At 53.6% G+C, this 27,801-nt stretch overlaps 1 protein-coding gene across 1 annotated transcript in view; it reads right to left on the bottom strand.

Moving 5' to 3' along the window:
* RAP1GAP2 (RAP1 GTPase activating protein 2) overlaps positions 1-27,801 on the bottom strand; it is a 107,045-nt gene that overhangs the window by 4,449 nt on the left and 74,795 nt on the right. The window contains exons 10-20 of the mRNA XM_021704431.2: positions 25,301-25,401; positions 23,180-23,309; positions 20,855-21,010; positions 15,798-15,869; positions 15,196-15,282; positions 13,717-13,851; positions 5,439-5,576; positions 3,555-3,667; positions 1,107-1,220; positions 751-868; positions 201-327 (exon numbers count right to left, since the gene is read on the bottom strand). Coding sequence (XP_021560106.2) covers positions 201-327; positions 751-868; positions 1,107-1,220; positions 3,555-3,667; positions 5,439-5,576; positions 13,717-13,851; positions 15,196-15,282; positions 15,798-15,869; positions 20,855-21,010; positions 23,180-23,309; positions 25,301-25,401 — 1,291 coding nt within the window. The remainder of the gene's footprint in view (positions 1-200; positions 328-750; positions 869-1,106; positions 1,221-3,554; positions 3,668-5,438; positions 5,577-13,716; positions 13,852-15,195; positions 15,283-15,797; positions 15,870-20,854; positions 21,011-23,179; positions 23,310-25,300; positions 25,402-27,801) is intronic.

Here is a 27,801-nt window from a genome sequence, read left to right on the forward strand (position 1 = left end):
CCTCAGTTTCCCCATGAGTAAGATGATAAGAACACAGGCATCTCAAGGCTGATGAACAGACGAAGTGAGCTAGCAGAGCTCGAGGGCCTAACGCTTCGGGGCTGGAGCGGAACATGCTTGGTTCGGTGTGGCTGAGACGCATGCCCACGAACAGTGGTCACAACACAGCCCCTGCCCCTCTGGCCCCAGCCACCACTGACCTGTAGGACTCCGGCTCACGATGATGGGGGTGGCAGGTGCCCCCGGGCTGGGGCTTTCGCTGCTCGGGGACGGGCTGTAGACAAACACCTCCTGCTTGAAGGGCGAGGTCGTGGACGGCTGGCTGCTCTGGGGAGAGAGGCCGGGTGAGTGAGGCCAGCTCCGTCCTCAGTGGCCCCACAGGGTGGCCCGTGCCACGGCAGGCCTGACACCGTCACTGCCCTCCACTTTCCACGTGGACCTGATCTGGCTGCCGCCCCCAGAAGTGCCCCTGACCCTCTCCTCTCCTGCCGGGAACCCCATGGCAGGGACCCCATTCAGGCCTCTGGCCCTCTGTGGCTGTTCCTGTGTCACTGGCAGGGAGTGGGGACAGCTGACTGGCCCACCTCCTTCTCGTTTCCATACTCCCCACCTCCCCCACCCCCCCCACCCCCGCCCCAGAGCCCGGATGGGGCTCCACCCACAGCAGCTAGTTTGATGCACACGGCAGGTGTCCGGCTGGGCCCAGGGCACCCCTCCCTGCTCCCCAGGGTTGGGTGGAGCCACACCTACCCCACTGTCACACTCCTCCACGGCCTCCCCCTCCCCCGCTGTGCTGCTGAAGCTGCTGGTGCTGGAGGAGGAGCGGGAGATGTTAGCTCGGCCATTCTCCTTCAACTTTACGAAGGGCCTGTGGGGAAAGGAGCGGGACAGGCCTGGTCACTCACCAAAGCCCCCCCACCCCCACCCCAGGCAGGGCAGACCTGGCAGGGACTGAGCTTGCCCACCAGCGACTCCCTGTGCCCCCTGCTGGCTGGCTTCTGTGTTCCACAGAGTTCTCCAGGCAAAAATGCAGGCTCTCAGCAGAGCGCACATTCCAGGGCTCCAAGTGGCTAAAGCCAGCCCTGCCCCCACCCTCGCTCTCTTACTTCTCCTTGTTGGGGCAGATTTCTGGAGAGCTAGGATTGGATGAGGCCTCAGACTTTATCTCTTGAGAAGAGTGTGCACCATCCGGGGTCTTGGGGTTGCTGGATGCACTGTCACTAAGGAAAGAGAAATAAAGAGGGGTGAAGCCATGCGGCCAGCCGCTACGCCCCCATCCCACCCCCAGGCGTGATACAGGCCCAACCAGCTCTCAGCACCACAGGGCCTGTGGGGTCACGGCACCCCCTGCCAGAGCATAGTCACCAGGACCTCCACTCCCCTGAGCCCCACTCCAGCCACAGCAGACAACAGGGTTTTCTGCTCCATCAGGGGCTACCTTAGGCTCCTAGGCAAGTCAAAAGCGATCAAGCAAGAGTCCTGGCCCGATGCCCCCAAGCCCATGTCCACTCCCCACCTATGCTGGCCATCCCACCTGGCAGAGCTCTAAGTCAAAAACAGGCGGGTCTATGACGCCCACTCCCACAGCAGGGAAATAACCCAACGCATGTGGACTCCGTGGCGGGGCTGGCAGGGTCACCGTGCATAACACCCTTCACACAGGCCATAATACGAGCTCCCTGGATCTGTGTGACGAGGTGGCTGGGAAGGGCATCTTGGTAAACGGGCTACTCTTGGCCAAGGGCCCAAGGGCTTCCTTGTCTTGCAGTTTAACAAAGACCATGTACTGACGCCCACAATTTGTCCTGTGCCCCTGGTGGGGACAAGATGGCCTTGTCTTCAACACAGTTTTTATAGCAGCTTTACTGAGACATGATCCACATACAATTCACCCACTTAAAGTGTATAATTCAAGGGTTTTTAGTCTATTCACAGAGTTGTACAACCATCACCACTGAGTTTAGTCCGCCCCTCCCCCAGCACCTGGCAACCACGAATCAACTTTCCGTCTCTCTGGATTTGCCCGTTCTGGACAGTTCATACAGATGGAATCACATGACGTGCTGTGGTCTTTTGTGACTGGCTTCTTTCACTTAGCACAGTCTTTTCAAGGTTCATCTAAGTTGTAGCATATATCAGTACTTTACTCCTTAAAAAATCCCATTTTCCAGTTACAGCACATTTTATTTATCCCTTCACTGAGAGATGGACATCTGGATCATTTCCACTTTGGGCTATTATGAGTAATGTTGCTAGGAACATCTGTGTGCTAGTTTTCATGCCGACATACGTATTCCTTCTCTTGGGCATATACAGGAATGGAACTGCTCGGTCATATGGTAACTCCATGTTTAACTCTCTGCAGAGATGCCAGGCGGTTTTCCAAAGCAGGTGCATTAGTCTAGACTCCTATCAGCAAAGCCTGAGGATTTGAATTTCTCCATATCCTGGCCAACACTTGTTATTATGTGTCTTTTTGATGACAGCCATCCTAGAAGCATGAGTGCCTCAGTGCACTTTTAATGAGGCTGCTAAAGACCTCCTAATTGTCCCTCCAAGCAGGGGTCTGGGCCTCCAAGCAGGGGTCTGGGCCATGGTGCAGGGCTTCTCTGCATGTCTGACACGGCGGACCCTCCCTCCTGGAATTCCTCCTCTCCAGGCTTTCTTCTCGTCTTCCTTCCCTTTCTCCCCTTGCCCTGAAATACTGGTGTTCCCCAGGCATTCTACACACTCCCTTGGGTGGTTGTATTCGTTGCTCCATCTTTAAACACCACCTATGCCCCAGTGACTCCCTTCTGCAGTCAAGGCCTGGCTCCTAAGCTCAAGACCTGCCTTCTGGCCACTGCGAACTCTGCATTTCTCTACTGGGTAGGCCGTAAGGACTCTCACACGTACAGGTTCCAGAGTCTTTCATCCCCCTCCGTAAGCCTGTTCTTCATCCTGCATGCCCGAGCTCAGGGGCTGGTGCCACCATCCAGGGGGACAACCTGGAAGTCAACCTAAATGTCTCGCTTTCCCTCACAAGACTGTAAGCTTCTGGAAGGCAGGTTTGTGTCTTCTGTAGTTCTTGCCTGATCACTGAGCCCAGCATGTAGCAAGCACTCAAGAAACGTTGCTTGCTGAATTAAACAACAAATGGGCTCACCATTAAAGGATGAGAAAGACAATAAGCAAGAACGGGTTAAGTATGATGCAATATGAAAGCTGCTTTTAACAAAAGAGAAAACATTCTAGAAGCCCTGAGGGAAGTTCAATGAACTTCAGGCACAATCAGGGAAGGCTTCCATAAGAAAGGAGGTAAAGGAAGAAAAGAATCCAAGCAACGTTTCTAATTTGGGTCCAAATGCTACACGGACACTTCTGGAAAGTCCCGAACAGAGACTGGCCAAGTCTGCTTCAGTGGCCGGAGCAGAGGGAGTGACCGGGATGTGCCAGTATCCAAAGCGCAGGCCCAGGCTGGAGGGAAGCCATCTACCGAAGCTGCGCAAAAGCCCTCCCCAAGGTTGGGCATTGGCAGCGCGGCAGGACCTGCAAGCCCCGCACTGGACAGTTACCATCGTGTCCGGCCGTCGCCTTGGCCTTCAGAGCCTGTGTACAGCCGTGGGAAGAGCCCCGACCGCCGCTTGATGGGGCTCCGCGACTGGTTCTTCACCGCTGCCGCCGGAGGCTGCCAATAAAACCGCCAACATGAGTGCTCCCAGCCCACCCCAGACCCTGACTGCTCTCACCCCCCTTTCTGGTCTACAAATAGCTCCTGCAGCTCCCAACCAGTCTGGAGGAGATCCCAGAAAATAGCAAGGCAGCTGGGAAGGCTAGGATCTCTGTAACGGGAGCTGAGACCCCGAGACTCCAGCCGTTGCAGCCGGCTTTCCTGTGTTCTTCAGCCAAACCCCGTGGCCCCACATAATCATCACCAAAGACCGGAGCTCTGGGAGGAACAGGGGTCAGGGACCCCATGAAGAGAGCCCAGCATATCGAGAAGGCCAGGACGGTTCAGGGGGTCAGACACCGAGAACCACACGGCTGAGGGAGCCCTGGGAGTGACCTGGCCCAACTCCTCACTTTACCAATGAGGAAGCTGAGGAGCCAAATGGCGAGGGGTTTGGGCTAAGGTTATGGAGCGAATTGCTGGCAGGACAGGGACGAGAACCCAGGGCCCCGGCTCTCCGTCCATTCCTCACAAATAACTGGGTCCAAGCTGGGCACCTCAATAACAAGATGGAACGAGATTGGCAGAGCCAGGTCCACAGGCCGAGGGAACCCGCCAAGAATGAGGCTCTGTTTCAGCACATGTGGGGGGGGGGGGTGAGCGTGGGGCTGAGGAAAGGGAGACCGAGGCCGTTCTTCAGAGCCCACCTGCCTCTAGCGCAGGCCCCAACTTCTGCCGTTCGTGTGCTGTGCTACCTGGGGTGAGAAGCCAAACTCTCTGGGCCCCAGTCTCCTCACCCACAGAATGCGGATGACTGTCCCGCCCTGCTCCTTTCACAGACCTTCAGGGTGGAACAAGATACAGCTGGGAAACTATTTGGTAAGTTCAATGAATTGTGTAAGACCACTTGCAATACTAATCCTTAGTATCAAGATGGGTGTATTCTCATGGAACACTACATCTAAAACTAATGATGTAATGTATGGGGATTAACATAAGAATAAAAAAATTAAAAAAAAAAAAAGATGGGTGTATTCTGTTTGAAAAAGAAAAGAAAACCCTAGTCTATATGAATCCAAAGTCACTTTGTTCTTCAAATGGACCAGCTACGTGGTTCCTTCACCTGGCCAGTCGCTGGTGCAAGCAGACCAGGCCCAAACCCACTGCCGTGCCAGGCTCTTGCCTTGGGAACTGCACACACAGTGATTAACAGCAAAGACTTTGGGTCGGGGAGACGTGGGTTCAAATCCCCAGCTCTTCAACTTAGCTAAGTGACCGGGAGCAGGTCACTAAACCTCTCTGGGCCTCCTTTCCTCAAATCTGAAATGGAGAACACATCAGTTCCTACCTCAAAGAGCTGTGACAGGGATCAGATGAGAGAATGTCTGTGCATGACTTCACTCAGGCCCTAGGGCACAGTAAGCCGGGGGGTGGCTACTGCGATTAATAACAAAGCGAGGCCACCCCTCCTGGGTCCCAAGCCCCTGGGCAGAGAAACGTGCCCCAGAACCACTCTTCAGGGCAGGCCCCGAGGAGGAGACCCAGTTGTCAAAGGAACTCCGAGAACAGGATAATGGGCGGGCTTCCAGGCTGGGTCGGCCCCAGCTGTGCCTGGGACGGAGGCTGCATTTCACAGGCGGGGCCTGGGGTCACCCCCCAAACAGCCCCAATCTCCCGGGTGCCTGCTCTGGCCTCCTCGCCCAAGCCTGGGTGAACAGACCCTCCTTCGCAGGCCTGCGGGGGCGGCTCCCCGGGAACCGTGTGCTGCCCCGGGGCCTGCGGCACTCACCGAGAAGGTGGCCTTGGTGACCTCCGTGCTGGTGTGTGCGATGCCACCACTGAGGCTGCCGGGGATGCCCCCGCCGTGCTGCTTCTTCTGGCTGCTCACCATGGTCTCCATGGAGTGGCTGCGCACGCGGATGGCCCTCTGTGGGGAGACGCGCAGGGACCCGATCGCCGGAGCCCGGCCCGCCGGCTGCCCCTGCCCTCCCCGTGGGGTCTGCAGACACAGCCCTCGGCTTGTGCACGCTCCTGCACCGTCCGGCCACACAGGGCCCTGTGCCCATTTAGGGCCACCAGAGAGCAAACAGTGACGTGTCCAGGAGGGGACGGTGGGATGATCAGGGGCTTGTTTGTCAGTGTGCGTGGATAAGAACAGCTAAAGTCAAGACTGCCGAGCCTACGGCAGGGACGGGCCTGGGAGGTGACAAATGCTCCCCCAGACCACTCTGCAAGTCTCTGCTGTTCTGGAACCAGACCCAAGGGCAGTGGCCACACTGAGGACAGCTAGTTAACACAGAGGGAGCATTCCCACAGGCCCTGGACCTTTTAGTGTTGCCCTAATTTTAGGAACACATCTGGTTTCCCTAGCTGACTGGATGCTCCTTAGAGGCAGAGGTCAGGTCTGACCTTCTCTGACTCCTCTCCTGCAACTGTCCCGGTCCCAGCATGGGGACAGACACACAGGAAGCACGCAGAAGGAAGAGTAGCCACATTTCCTGAGGACTTAGGATCGCCAGGCTCTCTGCGAAGAGCTCGAGATGTATTCTGACCACCAGCCCCTGGTGTGGATATCCTCCATCCCACTTCACAGATAAGGCTCAGAGAAGCTAAGTGACCTGACCAGGGACCCCCAGCTAATAGGAGGTAGAACAGAGGGCTGACACATGCGAAGATACACAATCGGAGACATGAGTTGCTCACGTAAAAGTGCCATCCCCACCATATTCCTCAATGGCAGAGCCACCGTCTCGTCCGATTTCCCCTCTTCCTCCATGGAACAAGGGAGTAAATTACGATCAGTCTAAGGTGGTCGCCGAACCTCTCCCCTTGCCTGAGGGGATGCCTGCTGGGAGCTGGGGGGAAAGGTTTCCTCAAGGATGGCCAAAAGAGAGGTGACATTCTGCACCTGAACTGCAGTAGCCCCCGGGGCGTGACGGGTCAAGCCCGTGGGACGAAGGCCACAAGCCAGGATGGCAGAGGGGAAAGGGGAAAGAACCTGGATGCCGAGGACCCCACTGAGCCACAAGTCACCCCAAGCCTCCTCGTTAAGTGGGCTCGTGGGTTTTCCTTACTGGGGGAGCCGGCTGAGGTTCTCAGAAACTTAGCTTCAGAAAATGGACTCAGAAGGACAATGGTAGGGATGCAGGAAGCCGATTCAAGAAGGAGGGCCATTTGCAAACACGGCCACCCTGGAGACTTGCTACTTTTGCAGATGAGGCACGGAGCCCACCAGCCTCCTACCCCTGATGTCATCCAGCCTTTGTGTGAGTCAAAGACAGCGCCTGAGGGACATCATCGCTCTCCCTTTCTAAACCACAGAAGAGAATCGCCTAGCAACAGTTTCCAGCCAGTACATTCTATTAATTCCATCACCCAGAGACAATATTAAGTCACACAGCCTTTGAAAAACTGAGAACAGGAACGGTGTGGCACTACATTGAGGTGTCCCGGGATAAACAGCAAGGTCCCTTCAGTGAGTCAAGTGCTCCATAAATCTCAGCACCACGACATTCTGCCAGTGCCCTCGTGGATGTCACCACCACCATCAACAGTAACGTGTCAGTTAATCATGTATGTTCTGATGCATTCCTCATGGTCTCTTTCCAGGAAAGATTTGATGCAGTGTGATAGGCTCTGGTCTACTGAGCTTCATATCCGTGAACTTACTGAATCCCTACAACTCTGAGATGCAGACAGGACAGGCACTGATAGAAAAGGCAAACAAACAATCGCCCAAGGTCACGCTGCAGGTCGGAGGTGGAGCTAGGACCCAAACCCAGGCCCCTGGGCTCCAGATGAAAGGGTCCCTGGTATCCCAAAAAGGGGTCCAGATTGAACACAGAATTGAACTGGTTGATGGACTAAGGATGATTAGAAATCAAGGGCTCCCAGCCTCTCCTCGAAAAAAGTCTTCAAGGCTGATGTCAGGGAGGATATTTTCTCCTCAGATGCCCCATGGTGCTGCTGTCTGAGCCGACAAGGTAAGTCTGAGGAGACAATGGGCTGGCTGGCGGGGAATTCCGGGGATGTACGGGGTGGCCATCTGCTGCTTGAAGCTAACAGAAAGAGGGCTGAATCCTGGTCCTCCCAACACCGTGTGTGAACCTCTCTGGCACACAGCCTCCTCGTCTATACAACGTGGTGATGGTCCTGCATGAGGAGCTGGTGTCAAACCTGCTCACTGGGGGCCAGCTCTCCTGCCCTGCTCTGAGAGACCCCACGGTTGCTCAAAACTTTAACTTTAAGCCTGATTTGGACAAAATCACCCAGTGATACGGTCTGAAGTATTTTATGTTTCAATCTGATGTTGAGCTGGAAACATCAGCCTTCTCAAACCAGGCCGAAGATTCAGGGAAAGGGTGAAGAGAAAGGACAGTCTCCCCTCCGCTTGAATCTTCCCAGGGACGGGCTGCTCACTGCGTTCAAAACTGCCTGTTCCAGTGGTGGAGAGCCTGACCTTTGCAAAGGTCTTCTGTGCACCGAGCTGAAGTCTTACCTGTTCTAGACCTTGGAGTCTTTGGCCAGTCTATTCCGTATTTCACCCAACCGTCCCTCAACTGTCTGAGGACATTCTTGAGGTCCTGAGTCTGCTCTCTTCCCGGCTGACCACAGCTGGTTCCAGTGTCCCTCCTCAGCCCTGGTGCTTTCCCAGCCCTCTGCTCACCCCATGGCTTACCTTGGAACAGGCTCTCCTTTGGAGGGGGAGGGGCAAGAAAAAAGAGATGGTGTCACTTTCTCTTTATCAGCTTATGTCACTTCATGTAAGCTGGGGTTTGAGCTACCAGTTAGCATTACGCAGGGAACAAGTCTCTTCTGGGCCAAGCACGAGCCCTGCTTCCTTATGGGTTTGTGCTTCCTTATGCTTCCAAATGGGTTTTAGGAGTTGGCTCAATTCCACAAACTTAAGGGACACAAAGCACAGGCATGAGCACTAAGGGGGGGCAGGGTGCCTATCTGTGCCAGGCAAGCAACAGAGGGAGGGGTGCTTGGGCAGAAAGATGCCAACTGCTTGCCTCCTGAGATCACTCCTAATCAGGAGGCACCCTGAGGGACCCTGAGGACTGGAACGGGGTCTTCTGCCCCCCTAGCAGGGCAGATAAAGGATGGAGGTTGACAGGAGAGGGAACTATCCCTCCCATCTGCAGAGACCAGAGCTCCAACCCGTGAGCCACCCAGGCTGCCCCTGCTCGCAGGTACTTTGCCTTGGGAACCGCAGCCTGGTGCTCTTCTCCTGCCACTGGGGGTCAGAGCGCACCAGAGCACTACCTGCCACCGCCCCCCAAAGTGCTGGGAGACAGTCACCTGCCGCGGCCCCCATTCTGCCACTGGGCCTTTTCCTCCCTGTCCTCCATTCCCCCTCCTGCATGATGACGTTAATGGAGGGCTGGGCTAGCTCCCCGTTTCTCAAAATGTGGCTCCCACGTGCTTTGCGCACAGATCACATGGCTACATCAAGGAGCGTTACTTTACTTTTCATTACAGAACAATAAAAATTTCACCAACAGCGGGCAGTGGTGGAGAATGGCACTGAGAACAATGGCCTAGAGATCGACGCTTTTCAAAGGTGAATAACGTACATCTCTTTTATAAAGGAAAATATTCTTGCAAGCCCAAGAATACATCCACCAACACCGCCCCCCACCCCCCACAACACCCCCCCTAACAGTGGCTCCATGGGCTGCATTTGCAAGATACCTACTTATTCCACAGAACTGTCTTTTAATTGTGTGTTTCACTGCAAAAGTTTCGTCCCTATAATTGGAAATATGTATATTTTTAGATGATCATCTAAGTGAAAATGCAAAAATTTTAAGTGTTGGTAGAACTGGCAGATTCCTGAGACTATCTCTAAGCATTCCGTTTGAGAAGCAGGTCTGGACGTCCATGAACCAACTGTTCCATTTCACATGGAAGAAAAGCTTAAATCACAGCCAGTGGATTCGAGGTAAGAAGGGAGAGCTATGCTGCGTGGTGTGAGGCGCCAGGCGGCACGATCTAGGGCAGCGATGGGTCTGCTTCCTGGGAGAGGGAAGAATCGTCCCATGAGGCCAGGGGATGGATGGCTGAGATTGCTTCTAGCCCTGGGAATTCTCAGCTGTTTCCACGTGAGAGGAGACCTTTGACCAAAAGGAGACAGAACACACAACCCTTCTTTCTGAAATCATTTCGTGCTCTTCTTTCAAGAGGGATCCCATGGAGGTGCGGGTGAGGAACTCCATGAGGCATTCCAGTGATTCTGACACCACGGCAGCGCCCTGGGGGCGCATGAAGAAATACCAGACTGAGAGGTGGTCTCCTGAGCTGGATTCTGGCATAGCCCAGGCATCAGAAACCGCTGGGGCCACCGGGCTCCGTGCTCCTGCGCCTGGCTTGCCCCCAGCTTCGGCCTCCACAGCCTGGGAGACGAGAAGGTCATGGTGGAAGGGACACGGGGCAAAAGAGCCCACATTCCCAACTCGGGGAAGCTCGTCATGATGATGAGAACTCTGAGGCTTACCGCGTGACCGAATGTGACACGGAAGCGCTACCTCAGGGACAGGCGGGGAAGCAGAAGGCGCAAGCAGATTCATCTTCAGCCCACAGGTGGAAGGATCAAAGGCTGAACAGGAAAAGGCCCTGAACTATTGGATCAAAGACGAGTAACGATAAAGTCTCGAAGCCTCTCCTCTCTTAGAAACCCCTTCAGTCGATTCTAAGATTTGCAAGTTTTACTATTACATGCCGGGGTGTTGGCCTGTTTTCCTTGATCTTGGGAGGGGTCCTCTCTGCCTCTAGGACACGAGAGGCAACCCACAGAATGGGAGAAGATATTTGCAAATGACACTACAAATAAAGGGCTGGTATCCAAGATCGATAAAGAACTTCTCAAACTCAACACCCAAAAAACAAATAATCAAGTCAAAAAATGGGCAGAAGAGATGAACAGACCCTTCTCTGAAGAAGACATACAAATGGCTAACAGACACATGAAAAAATGTTCATCATCATTAGCCATCAGGGAAATTCAAATCAAAAGCACACTGAGATACCACCTTACACCAGTTAGAATGGCAAAAATTGACAAGGCAAGAAACAAATGTTGGAGAGGTTGTGGAGAAAGGGGAACCCTCTTACACTGTTGGTGGGAATGCAAGTTGGTACAGCCACTTTGGAAAACAGTGTGTAGGTGCCTCAAAAAATAAAAAATAGAGCTACCCTATGACCCAGCAATTGCACTCCTGGGTATTTACCCCAAAGATACAGATGTAGTGAAAAGAAGGGCCATATGCACCCCAATGTCCATAGCAGCAATGTCCGTGATAGCCAAACTGTGGAAAGAGCCGACATACCCTTCAACAGATGAATGGATAAAGAAGATGTGGTCCAGGGGTGCCTGGGTGGCTCAGTCATTAAGCGTCTGCCTTCGGCTCAGGTCATGATCCCAGGGTCCTGGGATCGAGCCCCACACTGGGCTCCCCGCTCCACAGGAAGCCTGCTTCTCCCTCTCCCACTCCCTCTGCTTGTGTTCCCTCTCTTGCTGTGTCTCTCTCTCAAATAAATAAAATCTTAAAAAAATAAAATTAAATTAAAAAAAGAAGATGTGGTCCATATATACAATGGAATATTACTCAGCCATCAGAAAGGATGAATACCCAACTTTTACATCAACATGGATGGGACTGGAGGAGATTATGCTAAGTGAGATAAGTCAAGCAGAGAAAGTCAATTATCATATGGTTTCACTTATTTGTGGAACATAAGGAATAGCATGGAGGACATTAGGAGAAAGAAGGGAAAAATGGGGGGGGAATTGGAGGGAGAGATGAACCATGAGAGACTATGGACTCTGAGAAACAAACCGGGTTTTAGAAGGGAGGGGGGAGGGGCATGGGTTAGCCTGGTGATGGGTATTAAGGAGGGCACGTACTGCATGGAGCACTGGGTGTTATACGAAAACAATGGATCGTGGATCACCACATCAAAAACCAATGATGTATGGTGACTAACATAACAATCAAATTTAAAAAAAAAAAAAGAAACGAAACCCCTTCAGTCGGAGCCACTGGAGGCAAAGGCAGATCAATGGCTCCCCCTCCAGAGGCAGGGGACCGGACAAAAGGCCTCAGGCCGCCCTCCTTTAAGACCCACAGCCTGCGTGTAGCTGCTGGGCCGTTTTCTTCATGGGCACCACGGGCAGTGTCCGGAGCCCCCAAGCTTTTCCAGGTTATAAAAACCCTTGAAACTTGAAAAAAAAAAAAAAATGATGAACTTCCAAATACAGAAAGAAACTTGCAAACCTGAAAGCAACACACGCTTCTTTAAAATGTGCAAACTATCACATTATGTTAGCTGGTCCCCTACAGCTGAAGCCATATATAACTTACAGCTCCCGTGGGGTGTGGGAGCATTGGGATATGCTTGACATGGTGGGGGTGCGGCCTACACAGGTGTTCCTATTTACTGGGCCTCACCCCCCGACCCCAGGCTAGCCGACCTGGCGCCCTCTTTCCTCCCCGGCCCCTCCTCTGCCTCACGCCCCTCTCCTCCTGATCTCCACTTTCTCCTGTTTCGCCCTGGCTGCTGCTGTCCATGAAGCCTGAAACAGCTGCCCCAGGAATGTCCCACCAGCCTGGACAAGGAGCTCGCCTCCTACCCTCCTGCCCCCTTGAGGAATCTCAGCAGCTGTGCCCTGCTATCTGCGGGCCAGCCGGGCAGCCAGGGACAGACCCCAGGCCTGCCCAGGCCGCGCTAGCGTGGGTAGAATCTTACCGGAGCCGGGAACCAGAGGCCGGCTCGCGGAGAACACAGGCTCTGCAATCAGCAGACTCGGACGCAACTTACTTTGTCTCTTTGAGCCTTCATTTCCTCACACGTAAAATGACACCCATAGTTCATCGAATCGGGAATGAACTATTATCCCCATCATAACAGCCCTCCACACAGGGCACCAAGGGCACTGTGAGGCCTTACATGGGACGGTGCGTGTGGAGCGTCCACCCGACCCAACACCAGCCGCTGACACTCTCACTGAGCGTCTGCCATGTTCCAGGCAACGCACACTGTCGGGCATCCGGTCTGGCTTGGGTGAACTCCTCCAGCAACTGCGGACATCCGACTTACCATCCCTGTGTCGTTGAGGAGAACCCTGCAGCTCGGAGACCCGGATCACACCAGGGGAGCTGGGGTTCTAACACACGCAGGGCTAACTCTGGCCCCACACATACTGGCCCCTCACCAATCATTCTGCAATGGGCAGTCCAGCAGAACGCTAACCTAAGAACCAGAAAACCTGAGCCTGTTTCTCTACCTGTAAGTAGGTGTAAGATTTGGAGCAGTCCTGTCGCCTCCCTTGGTCTGTCCCCTCCTGTGCACGTGGGAAGGACGAGGTCTGCCCCGCTGACTGCACAGGAGAACAGCCAGGGTCAAGCTCGGTGCTGGGCATCGGTGCTGTGCGGACCACAGCACTCAGTGAGCCCGGGACCATACACCTCCTGTACCTCACGCCGGCCCAGGGGCTGGCCAAGCTCTACTTGAATACTGCCATGAACAGGGAGCTCACTGCTTCTTTTAGCAGCTCGTTATGTTATGGTTAGAAAGTTCTTCCTTTTGCAAAGTCCACAGGGAGTTACTTGCCTGTAACTCCATCGCACTGGCCCTGGCCAGGTCCTCCAATGCCCTGCCAGTTGGAAAAACTCATTGCCAGTACCGCACAGTGGCTGCCAAAGACCCCAAACGAAAGCTGTGTCCTCGCTCGGGTCATCCTGCCCTGGGCTCCTCATCCTGACACAGAAGGAGGTGTCGAAGGCAGTAACGTTCTTGGTTGGGACTGGTTCCTCTCCTGCTGCCGACTCTCTCCCTGTCCCTGCTGCTCAGACTCCTGGGCCGGGAGATGATCCGCATCAAGGAAGGATGTGGAGGACGCCGGGGACGCCGCCGGCTGCTCTGACGGCTCGCACTTCCTGACGGCCCCGCCCTCTGCCAACACTGCCATGCTGGCACTCGGGCTCTGGGGCCGGCGACCTTGCACCCCGTCCCTTGTGCGTCCCCCCCACCACACACGGTGCCAGCCACTCTTGTGCCCGTACCTTGAAAGACTCCAGGAATCCCCCATGGCCCCCATTCTCAAACTTGTCCTCTTCGGGGCCCAGCCCCAGCATAGCCTGCGTGTGCGCGTGAAGCTCATCGTGGAGGTTGTCCAGCAGGGCGGCCCTCGTCCGGTCCTGAAAGGAAAGACGGTGGGGATGATGGAGTTGGCACGGAGGACAGAGACGGGCCCTCTCCCTGGGGTCTCCCGACACCTAGCCACCAGCATCCCAGGGACAGCGTGGACCCGAGGCCTGGCTGGGCTCCCTACTCACAAATACCGCAGCTACCACGAAAGCTCTGTGGCTGGCCTCTGCCCTCTTCCCCTGCCCCTTCTCCGTGGGCCGTCCCATGCCTCTACCCTGCTGACTCCCAGCTCGGACCTCTGCCCCAAGCTCCACAGCCAGGTACCAGGGGCTGGCCCAGGGCTGCCAGCACGGCTCTTCTCAGTCCGGACGGTGGAACAGGGCCACGCAGATGACCTCCAGGGGGCGCCATTCACACACACCAGCCGCAGCCCCTGCAGGCACCTCCCCCAGCAGAGCCTCACAGACATCGCATCCCAAAGGCCCCCATGTCAGTGCCCAAGAGCCGCCCCGCAATTCCACTTTGCCCCACCCTATACATACAGGAGTCCATAAAGTCTTCCTGACCCTGACCCCAAACCATTCCCTCCTGGACTCCTATAACAGCCTCTAACCTGCCACCCTTCCTGCCCTCCTCCCTAGCCATCTGCCCTTCTCATGGCCGCCAGAGTAATCTAACACACTAAGTACTTTATGAGCACCTCATCACTTCCAGAGTTCAAAGCCCTTCCTGACCTGACCCAAACAACACCACCTCCAGCTGAGTCTCCACCCCCACACGAGTCCTCCTCTCAGGCCCTCTCAAACCCTCTGGAGCTCCCTCAAAAGTCATGCTCTGATCTGCCTGGCCTTTGCTTATGCTGTTTCCCATGCCTGGAATAACCCTCCCCAATCTCTCCTCCTGGCAAAAGGCTCATCAGATATCTAAATTCAGCAGCTCAAGGGCCACCTCCTCCAAGAAGCCCTCTCTGAACACATCCCAGTTCCTCACAGGCAGAGGCAGTCACAGCCCCTGTGCTGGCCTCCATCATAGCCCCGTGCCGACACCGTACCATAACCTGTCTCTTAAGTAATGGCCCCTTCCCACCAGCCCAAAAGCTCTGGAAGGCAGAAACTGCGCCTCACTTACCCCTGTATCACAGGGAACAGAACAGAGCCTGGCACACAGCAGGTGCTCAATAAATGACCAGTGAATGGTTGGCTAGACCTAAGGTTTGGGTGGAGTTTCCACAAGAAGAAAGAGTTCCTATACCAACACAGGGCTGAAGGCTTCGAGGGGGGGGCAAAGACGGCGCTCCTCACCTTGCGCAGCCCCCAAGAACAGACCCCCAGGAGAGACTGGCTAACAAGCAGCCAGGAAGGCAGGAGGAAGATGTCCAGAAACAGCACACTGACCTCCAGCTTCGCAAACTTGTCTGACTTGCAGCAAGCGTTCTCTGCGTTGGTGAGCTTGGTGAGCAGAAACTCCCTGAACTCCGGGCCCTGGAACAGACAAGAAGCTCGGCGACTCCCCCAGTCTCAGCTGTTGCTGAAAGGGCTTTCAGCCACAGTGACAGCTACACAGAATGGGGCTTCTGGGGAGAGCCCCTAAAGGGTCCCCTTCGGACATCTGGTCATTTTCTAGCCCAGACCAGGACCACCTGCTAAGATGCCGACTGGTGGAAACCAGGTGTCCTGGTCCCGGGAAATCAACCCCCTCCACACCATTTCCATGACTGGAGGCAATTCTTGTCCGAGGCTTCTCGGAATGAGGCCTAAGTGCAAAAACCCTTCTTCTCGCGGAAAGGCAACCCCAGAGTCAAACACCCTGACAAGAAGTGCTGTGCTAGACCAGACTGGCAGCGCGAGGAGCGGTGGGAGAGACCCCAAGTGAGGAGATCCTCCCAAGCCTGCCAAAGGTGCTCCAGCCCAGATTTAGCCCCACTGCAGCCCCTGCCGCTCAGATACTGAAACCCGGAGTCTCAGGTAAGAGGAGAGCAGGGAGGGGAATTCCTTACCTTCTGGAAAACAGGAGGGCTGGGCAGAGGGGGGCCAAAGGCGGGCACATCTTCCCGTGCAGTGACTGAGACCTGAAACAGAGTGTTGGTATGGGCCGGGGGGGAAGAGATCCAAGCTGAGGAAGATAATGCATCCCGAGCCCTGGCCCTAGGGACGCCCACTGCTCACAGCACACCTCCACCCCTCCCCAGAATCCAAACACAACATTCCCACGAGCCATCACCAGTAGGGCCATGTGGCCGCTGGTACAAGTGGGGCCGGACGGCACAAAGCCATCCGCACGCTCCCATCTGCATTCCTGGAGGCCAGCAGCAAGTCTGGCAAGATGGCAGGACAGGGCTGAGGCGTCGCCTGGGGCCCGACTTCGAACGCAGCCCAAGTGCCCAGGAGGCCCTACCTGTTGCCTCATCTGACTGGACAGTCACCCCACGGAGAAGGCAAAGTGAGAACTGCTGGCCCTGCTTTACTGACGAGGAGACACGTCCAGAGACTGGAGCCATCTCCCCACAAGCACACAGGTGATGGGTCAGCCGCAGAGACGACCAGAGAATCCAGACCCCCGACCCCGCTGTGGGGCTCGTATCCCACAACGCTGGCTCCCGAGCCTGGCCATACATCAGAATCACTTTAAGTGTTTAAAAAATAAATACTGACTGCATGGGCTCCACCCCAAACCTCCTGAATCACAAGCTCTGGGGTGGAGCCAGGAATGGGCAACTGTTACATGCTCCTCAGAGCTTCTGTGCGGTTGGCGGACCAGTGTTCAGACGCCCTGGCCCCACACGCCGCATCAGACGGCCTGGCTGAGGCCTGAACTGAGCGCCGGGGCCCAGGCTGGGAACTGTGGGTGGGGGGACATCCAGGTGCCCCGCACAGGATGCGCCAGGCTCTGGCCAGCCTGGGGAGGCAGGAACTAAGGCAGTGGGAGGCTCCCAGGCACAGGACAGGCCCCACACGTCCAGCTGCTCTCCCTGCGTGGAGGTGCCCCAGTTTCACCCGTTCTCACCCACGAGGCCACAGGCCTCTCTGGAGACTCTGCCCTCTCCCTCTCCCAGATGGCCACTGACGTGAGCCTGGCCCTGGCGCGCCGCCAGCCTCCCTGGCCTGTGAAGTAGGGCAGATGCCAAGAGCCTGCCAGACCGGGCGAGCAGGCAGCTCGGAGCCAGGCCAAGGGAAGGCCCTGCCAGGGTCTGGAAGGATAAAGTGGGAGAGAGCTGGTCAGTACGGCTTTCTCTCCCCAAGCTCAAGGCTGTCTGCATGCCCGGAATTAGGAAACGGTGTGTGTTCAGCTGACAGGATTTCTGGCTGGCTCCGGCTGCCCCACACAGTCCCCCTCCACCACCCACTGCGCACAGGAATCTGGGGAGGGGTGGTGGGAAGGCACCTGGGAGGAGGCCAGGGGTCAGGCCTCTGCCCTCTTGCCACCCCAGTGCCCCCCGCTCCGGCTTACACTAGAGCCGTCTGTGCTGACTGGGTAAGGAGCTTCAGACGTGCTCTTCCACCGGCCGGGTCTCCCAGCCCGCCAAGCCCACCACAGCAGCCGTGTCAGAAAAGCAGGAGACAGGATCCTTCCTGGTGACAGTCCTGCATCTTCTGCCCCCACTGTGTTCCCTCTCCTGACCCCTTTCCAACACAGTGCCTGGGTCTTTGCTGGTCCCTCCTCTTGAGGACAGGTGGGTTGCTGGGCGGAAAGCAGAAGTCGCCAGAACACAACCAAGTCTTCCGTTTTCTAAAGTCAGTGCGCGCCTCCCAGCAGGGGGCAGGGCAGGGCTGAGGAGAGAGGCTGGAAAGCAGAAGGAGGCTTGGGGCATGAGTACAAGCGTCCACCAGGGAGGTGGGGAGCCTCCGGGGGCTCCAAACCTGGGGTGCCACGGCCAAGTGCAGCGGGGCAGCCTTCGAAACTGTGTCGGGGTGCTCAAGCACCAGATCAGCAGTGAGGGGAAGGGGTGCATCCAGACAGGACCCCTCCCCAGTGGTGGGCTTCTCATAGGATTCCTGAGACCTTTGCAGGACCTCAGGCACCAGGGCCAGGGTGACCTCAGACGGGAAGAGGAGGGAGTCTGAGTGATGGCTCAGCTGGAGTTCCCTTCCAATCTGGCAGGGCAGGGACAAAATTCATGTCTGAGAAATAATGCGATGTCACCTGAGTGTGGGAGCCAAGTCCCCCTGTTCCAACGGCTCAGGGATGCAGACCGCAGGCAGGCCTGGACAGAGACTTCAGCTCTACCACTTCCGGGCTCTGTGGCCCAGGCCTTAAGGAACTTAAGCTCTCAGCCTCAACTTCCTTCTATAAAATAGGGCTAACGAGATCCTGCCTGACCAGGGGCTTGGGAAGATTCAAGAAGACTGGGCTTCTAAGGGCCCAGCACAGTGCCTGGTATAGAGCAAGTACCCGGGGAGGGGCAACCTGCTAGCCAGTGCTTTTGTTTTGTTTTTTCTTACTTTCCCTGCTGACCCAAACCTAATAAAGGACACCCGAAATACTACAGAGTTCCCCTAAACCACTTTCTAATCTCTCTCTCTCTCTCTCTCTCTCTCACACACACACACACACACACACGCCCCTCGTCCTCAGCACCCCCACCCCGTCCCACTTCCGTTCCTGCAGTATATCAGGGCTGGAAGGAACAGAGACGATCTAGTCCACTTCCTCATTTCACACAAATGGAAGCTGAAGTCCAGAGAGGGAAGGAACTGGCCCAAGGTCACAGAGTAGTCAGAGGCAGGGCCAGGACCAGAAGCCCCAGCTCCTGAGCCTCTCGGTCTGGGGGGCCTTTCCTGCACATTCCTACCCTGTCCTTCCCTTCCTTTCCTCCTCTTTCCTGTTCATCCTCCCCAGTGCACAGCTCCCTGGGGCTATCCCAGCCTCCTCTGCCATAGCCCCCAAGTCTGCAGAGGTCAGCGAAGGTCCCATTTCACCCTGGACCCTCTGAGGAATCTGACCAGGTCCTCCCCAGTCTTCTCATCACCTGGGGTGCTGCTGGGAGCGTGAATGGACACAGCTTTGGGGAGTGCCTTGGAAGGCTGGGCCCCCTCCCTGCACTCTGCACCCCCGGTCCCCCACTCACAAGTCTTGCCTTTCCGGCCCAGATGTTTGCCCGGCCAGTGCCACACGGTCCCACAGCCTGGGACAGTCCGGCTCTTTCTGTGGGTCCTGCTTCTCTGCCATCATCACCCTCTCTGAGGACAGAGCTTTTCCCTGGACCATGGGCTGTGGCTGGGAAGACTTGGTAAAGACTTCCAGCATCAAAGCTGAAGGTGAGGTGGTGCTTTATTTGGATTGCTGTATTTTCCCACTCTACTAAGCTCTTGGGAAAGTGGAGAAGCCAGTTAGCTGAGTTCCATTTCCTATCGGGAGCTAAAAACAAATACTAAGCATCCACGAGAGACCCCATTCTGCCAGCAGAGGCCCAGCACACAAGCCACACATTTGGACATGACTGCCCGGCAGGGGCAGGGAGCCCTCCTACCACACAGCTTCACCTCGAGGACCCTCCGCGGTGGCCCTCTACCTCTACTGGCTGGGAAAAGAGCCAGCTGGCTGGCTGAGCGGCCCAGGGGCTGAACTGCACCTCCATGGTCCTCTCTCCCTCCCGGGAGGCCGGTTCTATATGTCACCTCCACATGCCCCACCCCTAGCCAGGCATACAGGAGCCACCGACTGAATACACTTGCTTCCATCAACAAATCAAGCAGCCGTCTGAAGTGAATGCCCATGTTGGTCTAGGAAGGTGATCCTTCAAGGAAATGCCCAAACCGCAGCTTTTTGGACTTTTCGGCTGAAATTGCTCAGTGACAAAGGAGCAGGAATATGAACATGGGGATATGAAAGAATCAGCTTTCCTCTTAGGAGAGTGTGGGGTTTTATTTGTAGTCTCATATTTAGTTTTAAAGTTGGTGCACTTAAAATATGTGGGTTTCTACTGATGTAACAATTACATGACATCATTTTCTTTTCAAAAGTCTTCAAGCAAAGTTGATACTTCATGAAGATGGCCCTGAAGCACTAGGACTTCATGAGCCCTTGGAACAGCACTGGCCAGGTTATGACATAGTTACTACATTTTCAGGTCTCCCAATTTCCCCTTAGCAATGACGCGCTCATTTCCTGTTAGAACGGTGGTTCCTAACACTGTGGGGAACAGGGAGCTCTCTGAGAATTTGAGCTTTGGTCTCTCTCCCCCTAAAACGCAAAGCAGCACATAAACTCAACATTTTGTGCATAAACAACATTTTGCACATATCCACAAGGGGTTCAAAGACTAACATCCACATTAAAGACCCTGCCTCAGTCTATCTCCCTTGGATCACACACCCCCAACACCACTGAGATAGAGAGAAACTGTTGCCCAAGAGGTCAGAACTGTTTCTCATGGAGAAGAGAAGGGCAGGGCTGGTCGTACAACCACCAGAAATGGGCAGGGTGAGGATGCTGGGGCTTACCTGCATTAGGGAGGACACTAAGCCATTTTGGAAGACCGCTTATTGACCTGGAGGCTTCAACTCAGCTGCTTGCAACCCCACCTCCCTGGGAGTCTTCAAATTAAGATCGATCATTTCTTCCAGAACAGCTAAACCAGAAGGAACCACCCCATGGCCAGGGTCTACCAGGCCCCCTGTCCTCCACCATTCTCACCATAAACATTTCTCCTTCTACTTTCTTTCCCTTTGTTTGTTACCACCCTGTTTCCTCTCCCTTTCCTGACGGTGCCCCCACCTCCAACCTTTTCTTTTTTTTGTCTCCTCTGGCTTTGCCTTAGTCCAGCCAACGGTCTCACCAGATTCCAAACAGAGACACCAGGGGCTTCTCAACCCTTGAGTGAGATGCTGTTGAACCCAGAGGCAGCCAGACGGATGAGATGACCTCAGAAGGTGCCTTCCACCAAGAGTCTAGCTCCCAAATCCCAGAAACCTGGGATTTCTAGAAAACTGATCACACCAATGCTAGGAGCATTGCTGAGGAGCCATGGAGAACTAGTGGTCCTTGACATTACTAAATCCAGAAGGTGTGAAGTGCCTGCGCCCCCCAATTCCTCCAACGAGCCGTTCTCCTCACCTTGTAGGATGGGGTCTCCATGCCTGGGTTCTCGGCCTGCACAACAATGTAGGCATGTAAGAAGTTGGAGGCAATCATATCTGGGACAAATGGTGTATTTTCTTCTTGGAAGATGATGGCCACAATGTCATTCCCAATGTGTCTCTTTCTCTGGAGCTAAACAAAAAGGGGTCCGTTGTTGTAAGCCAGCTAGGAACATCCTGAAAACAGACTAGATCTATACAGGAAATTCCTCATTATTCTATCTTTATACAGAAACCCTGAAACTGAGACCTAGCTCTCCAGGGGAGCTTTTTTCTTTTTTTCAATCTTCAGAAGCCACCAAAAAGAAAAAATGGGAAAGATGCCTAAGATGTTAGGTAGAGGCTAGCGAGCACGTTACTGAGCTCGACAGCATGCAGAGCCCTGACGTAGGGCTCGGGGAGAAGAGTTAAAAGGTGAGGAGCGGGTTTTGCCCTGGCCTGTAATGGATCCGGAAGGGACACAAAGGGGGTGAAGCCATCTGAGAATAGTAACAAAGGCACCAGCCAGCACGTGCTACATCAGCTGCCACACACAAAGCGTCTGGCACTCTGGGGGCAGAAAGGAGGGCAAAATCAGAGGCCTGGTGCTAACCCAAGAAGGCTTCCTGGAAGAGGAGGTAGAGGTGGGGGAGGGAGGGGGCAGCGCTTGATGGAAATGTGGATGAGCAGGGATGAGCGGGCAGATCATTCTATACCAGAGGGAAGGAGAGCCACGCTTAGAGAAAGAGGGGACCTGGCTTGGCAGAGGTCACGGGAGAGAAATCCAAGGCCGATTCAGTGTCCCAAACGGGGCCAGGTCCTTCCACAGGTGCTCTCAATCACCGAGCACCTACTGTGCGTCAGGAACCATGCTGTGGTGCTCACATGCATGACTTCAACTACTGGGGCCATGGAGGCCTGGCGAGGTGCTTACCTATGTGTTTGTTCCTTTATTAAGCACCTAAGGCATGCAGGCCCTGCGTTTCACACTGACTTTCTTTATTTACAGAGCACTGCTATAGACTGAGCCCCATGCTGGGCACTTTTACACAAATTGTCTCACTTATCCCACCCACCTCCTCCCATTTCTTGGGAGCAGAAAATTAATATTTATTCAGTCCTTGCAGAGAGCCAAGCTCTGTGTATGTCCCCCTGAATATGGGGGAGACTGAAAGAGAGCCCCAGGCTGGGGCAGGGGGCAAGGAGGCCATGAAGGAACAGAGAAACAAAGGTGGAGAGAAAACCTACTTTGGATTCAAAAGGAATCCTGCTCCCATTTGTTTCTGGAACATTCAGTGGTTATTTTAGAGCCAAATCACAGTCTCATTTGCCAATTTCCTTTTTCCCTAAGAAGCCAGGCACTATGTTTACAGTATTACATCTGTGCTCCCTCCTCAGTTCCCTGCTCAGAGAGGAATGGGTCAGAGTCTGGGGAAGAGCCTACCTTCCTTTCTGAGTTTCCTAGAGACTGAAAAGGCACAAAGAGTGGGAGGGGGCAGATGGCGCAACAGCCAGGCCCCAGCTGCTGACTTCAGGGCTCACCGAGAAAAGAGCCGGGCCACCCTGGGGACATGCCACTCTCAGAAGCAGCAAATGAGAGGGAGGGCAGGAAAACGCTGGATGCAGAGGTCTCATCCAGGTTCCCTGGTTGAGGTGAAGGCCGAACTCCTGCCCACGAGCAGGTGCAGCAAGGATGAGGCCATGAGACTAGAAAGGTTGAGGGGGGGGGGGTAAAGCAATGACCACCATGGCTGGGGGGGAGCTGCCACCCATCACTGGGGCAGGAAGGAGGGCAATGGTCAGGAAGGAAGCCTGCCACAAGCCAGATACCGTACTGAGCCCTACCTTCAGAACATTCTGTGATGCCCACAACAAGCCCCTGACTTAGGTGGTGGTGTCTGTTTTACAGCTGAGGAACATGAGGCCACAAGGTTCACCAGCTTGGCCGGAGCCAGGTATCCCCACGTGGCAGAGCTGGTATCAAGCTGCTACTTGCAAATGCCAACACATCCTCCTCACCACCACCCACCATGAGCAGGGCACTTGGACTCTGCTCCCAGCTCTGCCCCTAGTCAACTAGGACACAGTCTTCTAACCATGCTGAGCTGCAGGTTCCCCACCGGGCAGAGCAGAACAACCGGGAGCCCTGTCCTGACTCCCACACGGGCTGATGTGCTGCCTGGGTGGGTTAGCGTGATGGAACAGACTGGCCTCCGGATTATGAAAGTGGGGAGGGGGTCCCAGCCCCTCAAGTACCCAAGACCAGAAGCAGGCTTTCACCTCACATGCCCCATGCTCCCAACACCTTCCCGAACCAGGTTACCTGCTGGGCATCTCCCTCGGTAAATGGCAGCTTTGTGGAGACGTGAAACATGATCTCCCTGTCCCGGAATATCGTGTACACGGATTCCACCCCTGTTTGTCCATGGGTCACATCCAGGCCTCCACGGAAACTGTCAGTAAAACAGGGCAAGAGCAGGGAGGGAGAGTGTGAGAAGAAGTAGGCTACGTGGTGCTTTCCCTGAGGCTACGGGGGCAGGAGAAGGAATGAGAAGACACGCGAGAGTAGGGGCACAGAGAGAATGATGTGCACAGCGCAGGTAGGTCCATGCTCCTGAGCACACGAGCCCCGGAGTTCTACCCATAAGCCTGTTATTTAAAAGACACAGGCAGAACATCCATACGGTCAGTGGGAAGGGAGGTCACCCATCCGCAGTCCCAGACAAACGCCATCCGAGGTGCCAGTGGCCCCCACGGCTGGGCATAAGCCTTTCCTCTCTGCAAGGCCATGTCCAGATCCTCAGCCCAGAGCCAGGGCAAGCAGCCATCCTGTGGGGAGCATCCAGAATCAGCCTGAAGAGTCTGGATTTCCACCTAGCCAGTCCCTCATGTGGAGACCCAGCCACAGCAGCACCCAAGCTAGCGGCGTCCAAGGAGCCCCTCTCCGGGTATCTCCTCAAAGGCAGGAAAGGAAAGTACTAAGACACTGGGTGGGCTTCCGGGAGCCGCCCCTTCTTCCTTTATAGACATGTGGCTCCCGGCCATGGATCACATTCTTCAGTAAGGGGAGGAGGATGCAGGTCCTTTAAGAAAATGAAATAAAGCAGACCCTGGACGTCAGTCCCCACAAGCACTGTAACACAAACCAGAAAACGTGCCCCGCCCGGCATGGCAGGAAGCTCACCAGCCCAGGAGCCAGGCGCTCCGGGTTCTGCCGCTGCTTCTGCCACTAAGTCAGCGCGTGACCTCGGGCACATCACTTAACCTGTCTTAATCTGCCTCGGTTTCCTTCCTCTATACCATAAAGGGCTAGAAGTCCCTGATCTCTGGGGTTCTTCCTGGTTTGAAGAGCCTTTATTTCATCTATTCTAAGGCACACCTTTTTTCATAGTTTAGCATCTCTGAAATCAGGATGCATCTTACGTTGAAGGCATCTCGGAGTCAATGGAAGGTGGCACAAGAAGAGCAAGAACTCGAAGACTCCCCGTGCTGACTCCACGTGGGGCACCAGCCTAGCTGTTTCATGTGCACGACAACCTGGCGGCGTCAGCACTATCTTTACCCCCCTTTTACAGATGAGGAAACTGAGGCTTTCGGGGAGTAAGTCACTTGTTCAAAGACACAGAGCCAGTAAGTGGTGGAAGTGGGACTTTTAGCCATGTGTGACTGACTCCAGGCGGCCGTGATGACCTTGGAGGGGGAGGCAGACAGAAGAGGGGTGGGGTGGGGGGAGAAGAAGAGGAGAAGAGAAGGGAGCGGAGGAAGAAAGTAATTACTGAATACCCACTACACACCAGACCCAGAGCTGGGCACTTTTGCACCTGATAGGAGATTCTGTTAATTTGGCTGCTGAAGCAGGGGGTCCTTGGGGCTCAGCTGTGTGCCAGCCACAAAGCATGGAACAGGCTGGCCAGGCCGGAAGGCCCTGCTCAAATGCTCCTTTGTCAAGGGAAATCAGGGACCAGAGTCTTCCAAGCAATAGCCCCAAAATTCTTTCTTTCCACTTAGAGAACCAGAGACTGCTACATAGGTTCCTTCCAGGGAGATTACTGTATTTCCACCAACTCTTAATTATCCATTCTTTTTGTGTGTTATCTGAAATGGGCCACTTCCCCTAAAACTGCACAGGGCCCTCTTTCCTGAAGCCCCGGCAGGTGAGTGACAGAGAAGGTGGATTCATTTCACTCTTAGTCTGAGCAGTTTCATCATGCATCAGAAGGCCAACGTCGGTGCCGTTCAGATAATGTGCCATTCTGGATTATCCCCCACGTCACCCGTTGCCTTAGGAATGTAGGTGAATGTTGATCACTTGCTGAAAAATGATTCCATGTTTCTTGTGTGTGTTTTTACCTCTCACATACCCCCTGAGACTCAGCTGTTGCCCCTCTCCCTTACTCTAGGATTTCATCAATAGGGCCGGAGCCATCCGTTGGCTGAAACTTACCCTTTGAAATCCTGCAGTGTGATCGTGTCCCCCAAAAGATCCAAGAATTCCTTGAAAGCTGGGCTCTCCTCATTGTTCCCAAATAGCTCCTCCTCCAGGGTCTGAAAGAGAAACAGAATCAGGGGTAAGAGTCAGAAAAGCATTCTTGATGCCAAGGGAAGGAATGTGGTTGTCCAGCTACCTGGTCCTTTTCTTCCTTTCTCCCTAACCCCCAACACATTTGCCAGCCAGTGGCTCTGCTTGACTGGAGGAAGGACAAATAGCTCACTCAGCAGAGCCGGAACTTCGGGGCTGGTTAATGAGGACTTGCTATCTCAACAAAGGCTGCCGGTCAGTACAAAATGCAAAGCTGAAGCAAAGAGTTCTTAGACTTGATACCAAAAACCATTCCATAAATGAAAAATTAATAGTTGGACTTCTGACAAAGGACTAGTATCTAGAATATATAAAGAACTCTCAAAACTCAGTAGTAACCAAAATCATAATGAGATACCACTTCACACGCCCTGGGTGGCTATAATCAAAAGGAAAGATAAGAACTGATGGTGAGGGGGCACCTGGGTGGCTCAGTCAGTTGAGCAGCAGACTCCAGATTTCAGCTCAGGTCATGATCTCAGGGTCCTGGGATCGAGCCCCGTTGTCAGGCTCCAAGCTCAGTGGGGAGTTTGCTTGAGGATTTTTCTCCCTCTCCCTCTGCCCCTCCCCCCCACTTGCGTGCTCTCTCTCTCTCTCTAAAAAAAAAAATACATCTTTAAAAAAAAAAGAACTGATGGTGAAGATACAGAAAAGTCAGAAGCCTTATACACTGCTGGTGGGAATATAAAACGGTGCTGTCTCTTTGGAAAACAATCTGGCAGTTCTTCAAAGGGCTAAGCATAGAGTTACCATATGGCCCAGTAATTCTACTCCTAAGAATATATCCAAGAAAAATGAAAACATAAATCCACACAAAAGTTTGCACATGAATGTTAAAAGCAGCATTATTCATAACAGCCCAAAAGTGGAAATAACCAGAATGTCCATCAACTGACAAATAGATAAACGAAATGTGGTATGTCCATACAATATATAATTCTGCCATCAAAGGAATGCACAACTGACTCATGCTACAACATGGATGAAACTTGAAAACATGTTAAGCAAAAGCACATAAAAGACCACATATTATGATTCCATTTACATGAAGTGTCCAGAACAGCCAAATCCATAGAGACAGAAAGTCGATTTTTGATGATGGGAACTGGAGAGAATGGTGATGGAGTAACTGCTAATGGGTATGGGGTTTCTTTGGGGGTTGATAAAAATTTTCTGGAGTTAGATAGTGGTGATGGTTTTACAACTCTGTGAATATACTACAAACCACCGAATCATACACTTTATTGAGATCTAATTCTCAAACCGTTGTGAATCATATTAAATGTGAGTTACACCTCAATAAAGCTGTTATAAAAAGTTTTTGAACAGTAAAAAAAAAAATCCAATGAGAAAGTGGTCAAAAGAGGGGCACCTAGCTGGCTGAGTCGGAGCGTGCGACTCTTGATGTCAGGGTTGTGAGTTCAAGCCCCACGTTGGGTGTAGAGATTACTTAAAAATACAATCTTAAAAAGAAAAGAAAAAGAAATGGTTAAAAGACATGAACAGCCATTTCACCCAAAGAGATATATATATCTGTATACAGATGGCAAATAAGCACATGAAAAGATGTTCAACACCATTAGCCACCATTAGAAAAATATAAATTAAAACCATAATGAGACATCACTACACATCTATCAGAATGGCTAAAATTAGAAAATAGTAACAACACCAAATGCTGGTGAGGATGTAGAGGAAATGCATTATGCATACATTCCTGGTAGGAATGCAAAATGGAACAACCACTCCAGAAAACAGTTCAGCAGCTTCTTACAAAACTACACATGTAATTAGCATAAACCCAGCATATGCTCCTCAGCATTTGCCCCAGAGAAATGAAAACTTACGTTCACCCAAAAACCTATATACAAATGTTCAGAGCAGCTTTATTCATAATAGCCTCAAACTAGATATCCCACCCAGATATCCCTCAAAGGGTGACTAGTTAAACAGACCATAGTATATTTATACCATGGAATGCTATGCAGCCATGAAAAAGAAATGAACCCTACTGATACACTTAAGAACTTGGATGAATCTCCCTGAATGGGAAAAAGAGCCAATACCCAAAGGTTATATATAGTGTATGATTCCACTTATGTAACATTTTTGAAATGACAAAGCTTTAGAAAGTGGAGAATACATTAGTGGTTGCCAGGGCTCAGGGACTAGAGGTGGGAAGGGATGATGGAGGCAAGAGGGAGGTGAGCATGCTTATGAAAGGGCCACACAAGGGATCCTTGTGTTGCTGGACTTCTTCTGTATCTTGACTGTGAAGGCTACACATGTAATAAAATTATATACTACGAAACACACACACACACACACACACACACACACACACACCCGATGGTCGCATGCAAAAC

This window comes from Neomonachus schauinslandi, chromosome 15 (assembly GCF_002201575.2).
Source record: "Neomonachus schauinslandi chromosome 15, ASM220157v2, whole genome shotgun sequence".
NCBI classification, from domain to species: Eukaryota; Metazoa; Chordata; class Mammalia; order Carnivora; family Phocidae; genus Neomonachus; species Neomonachus schauinslandi.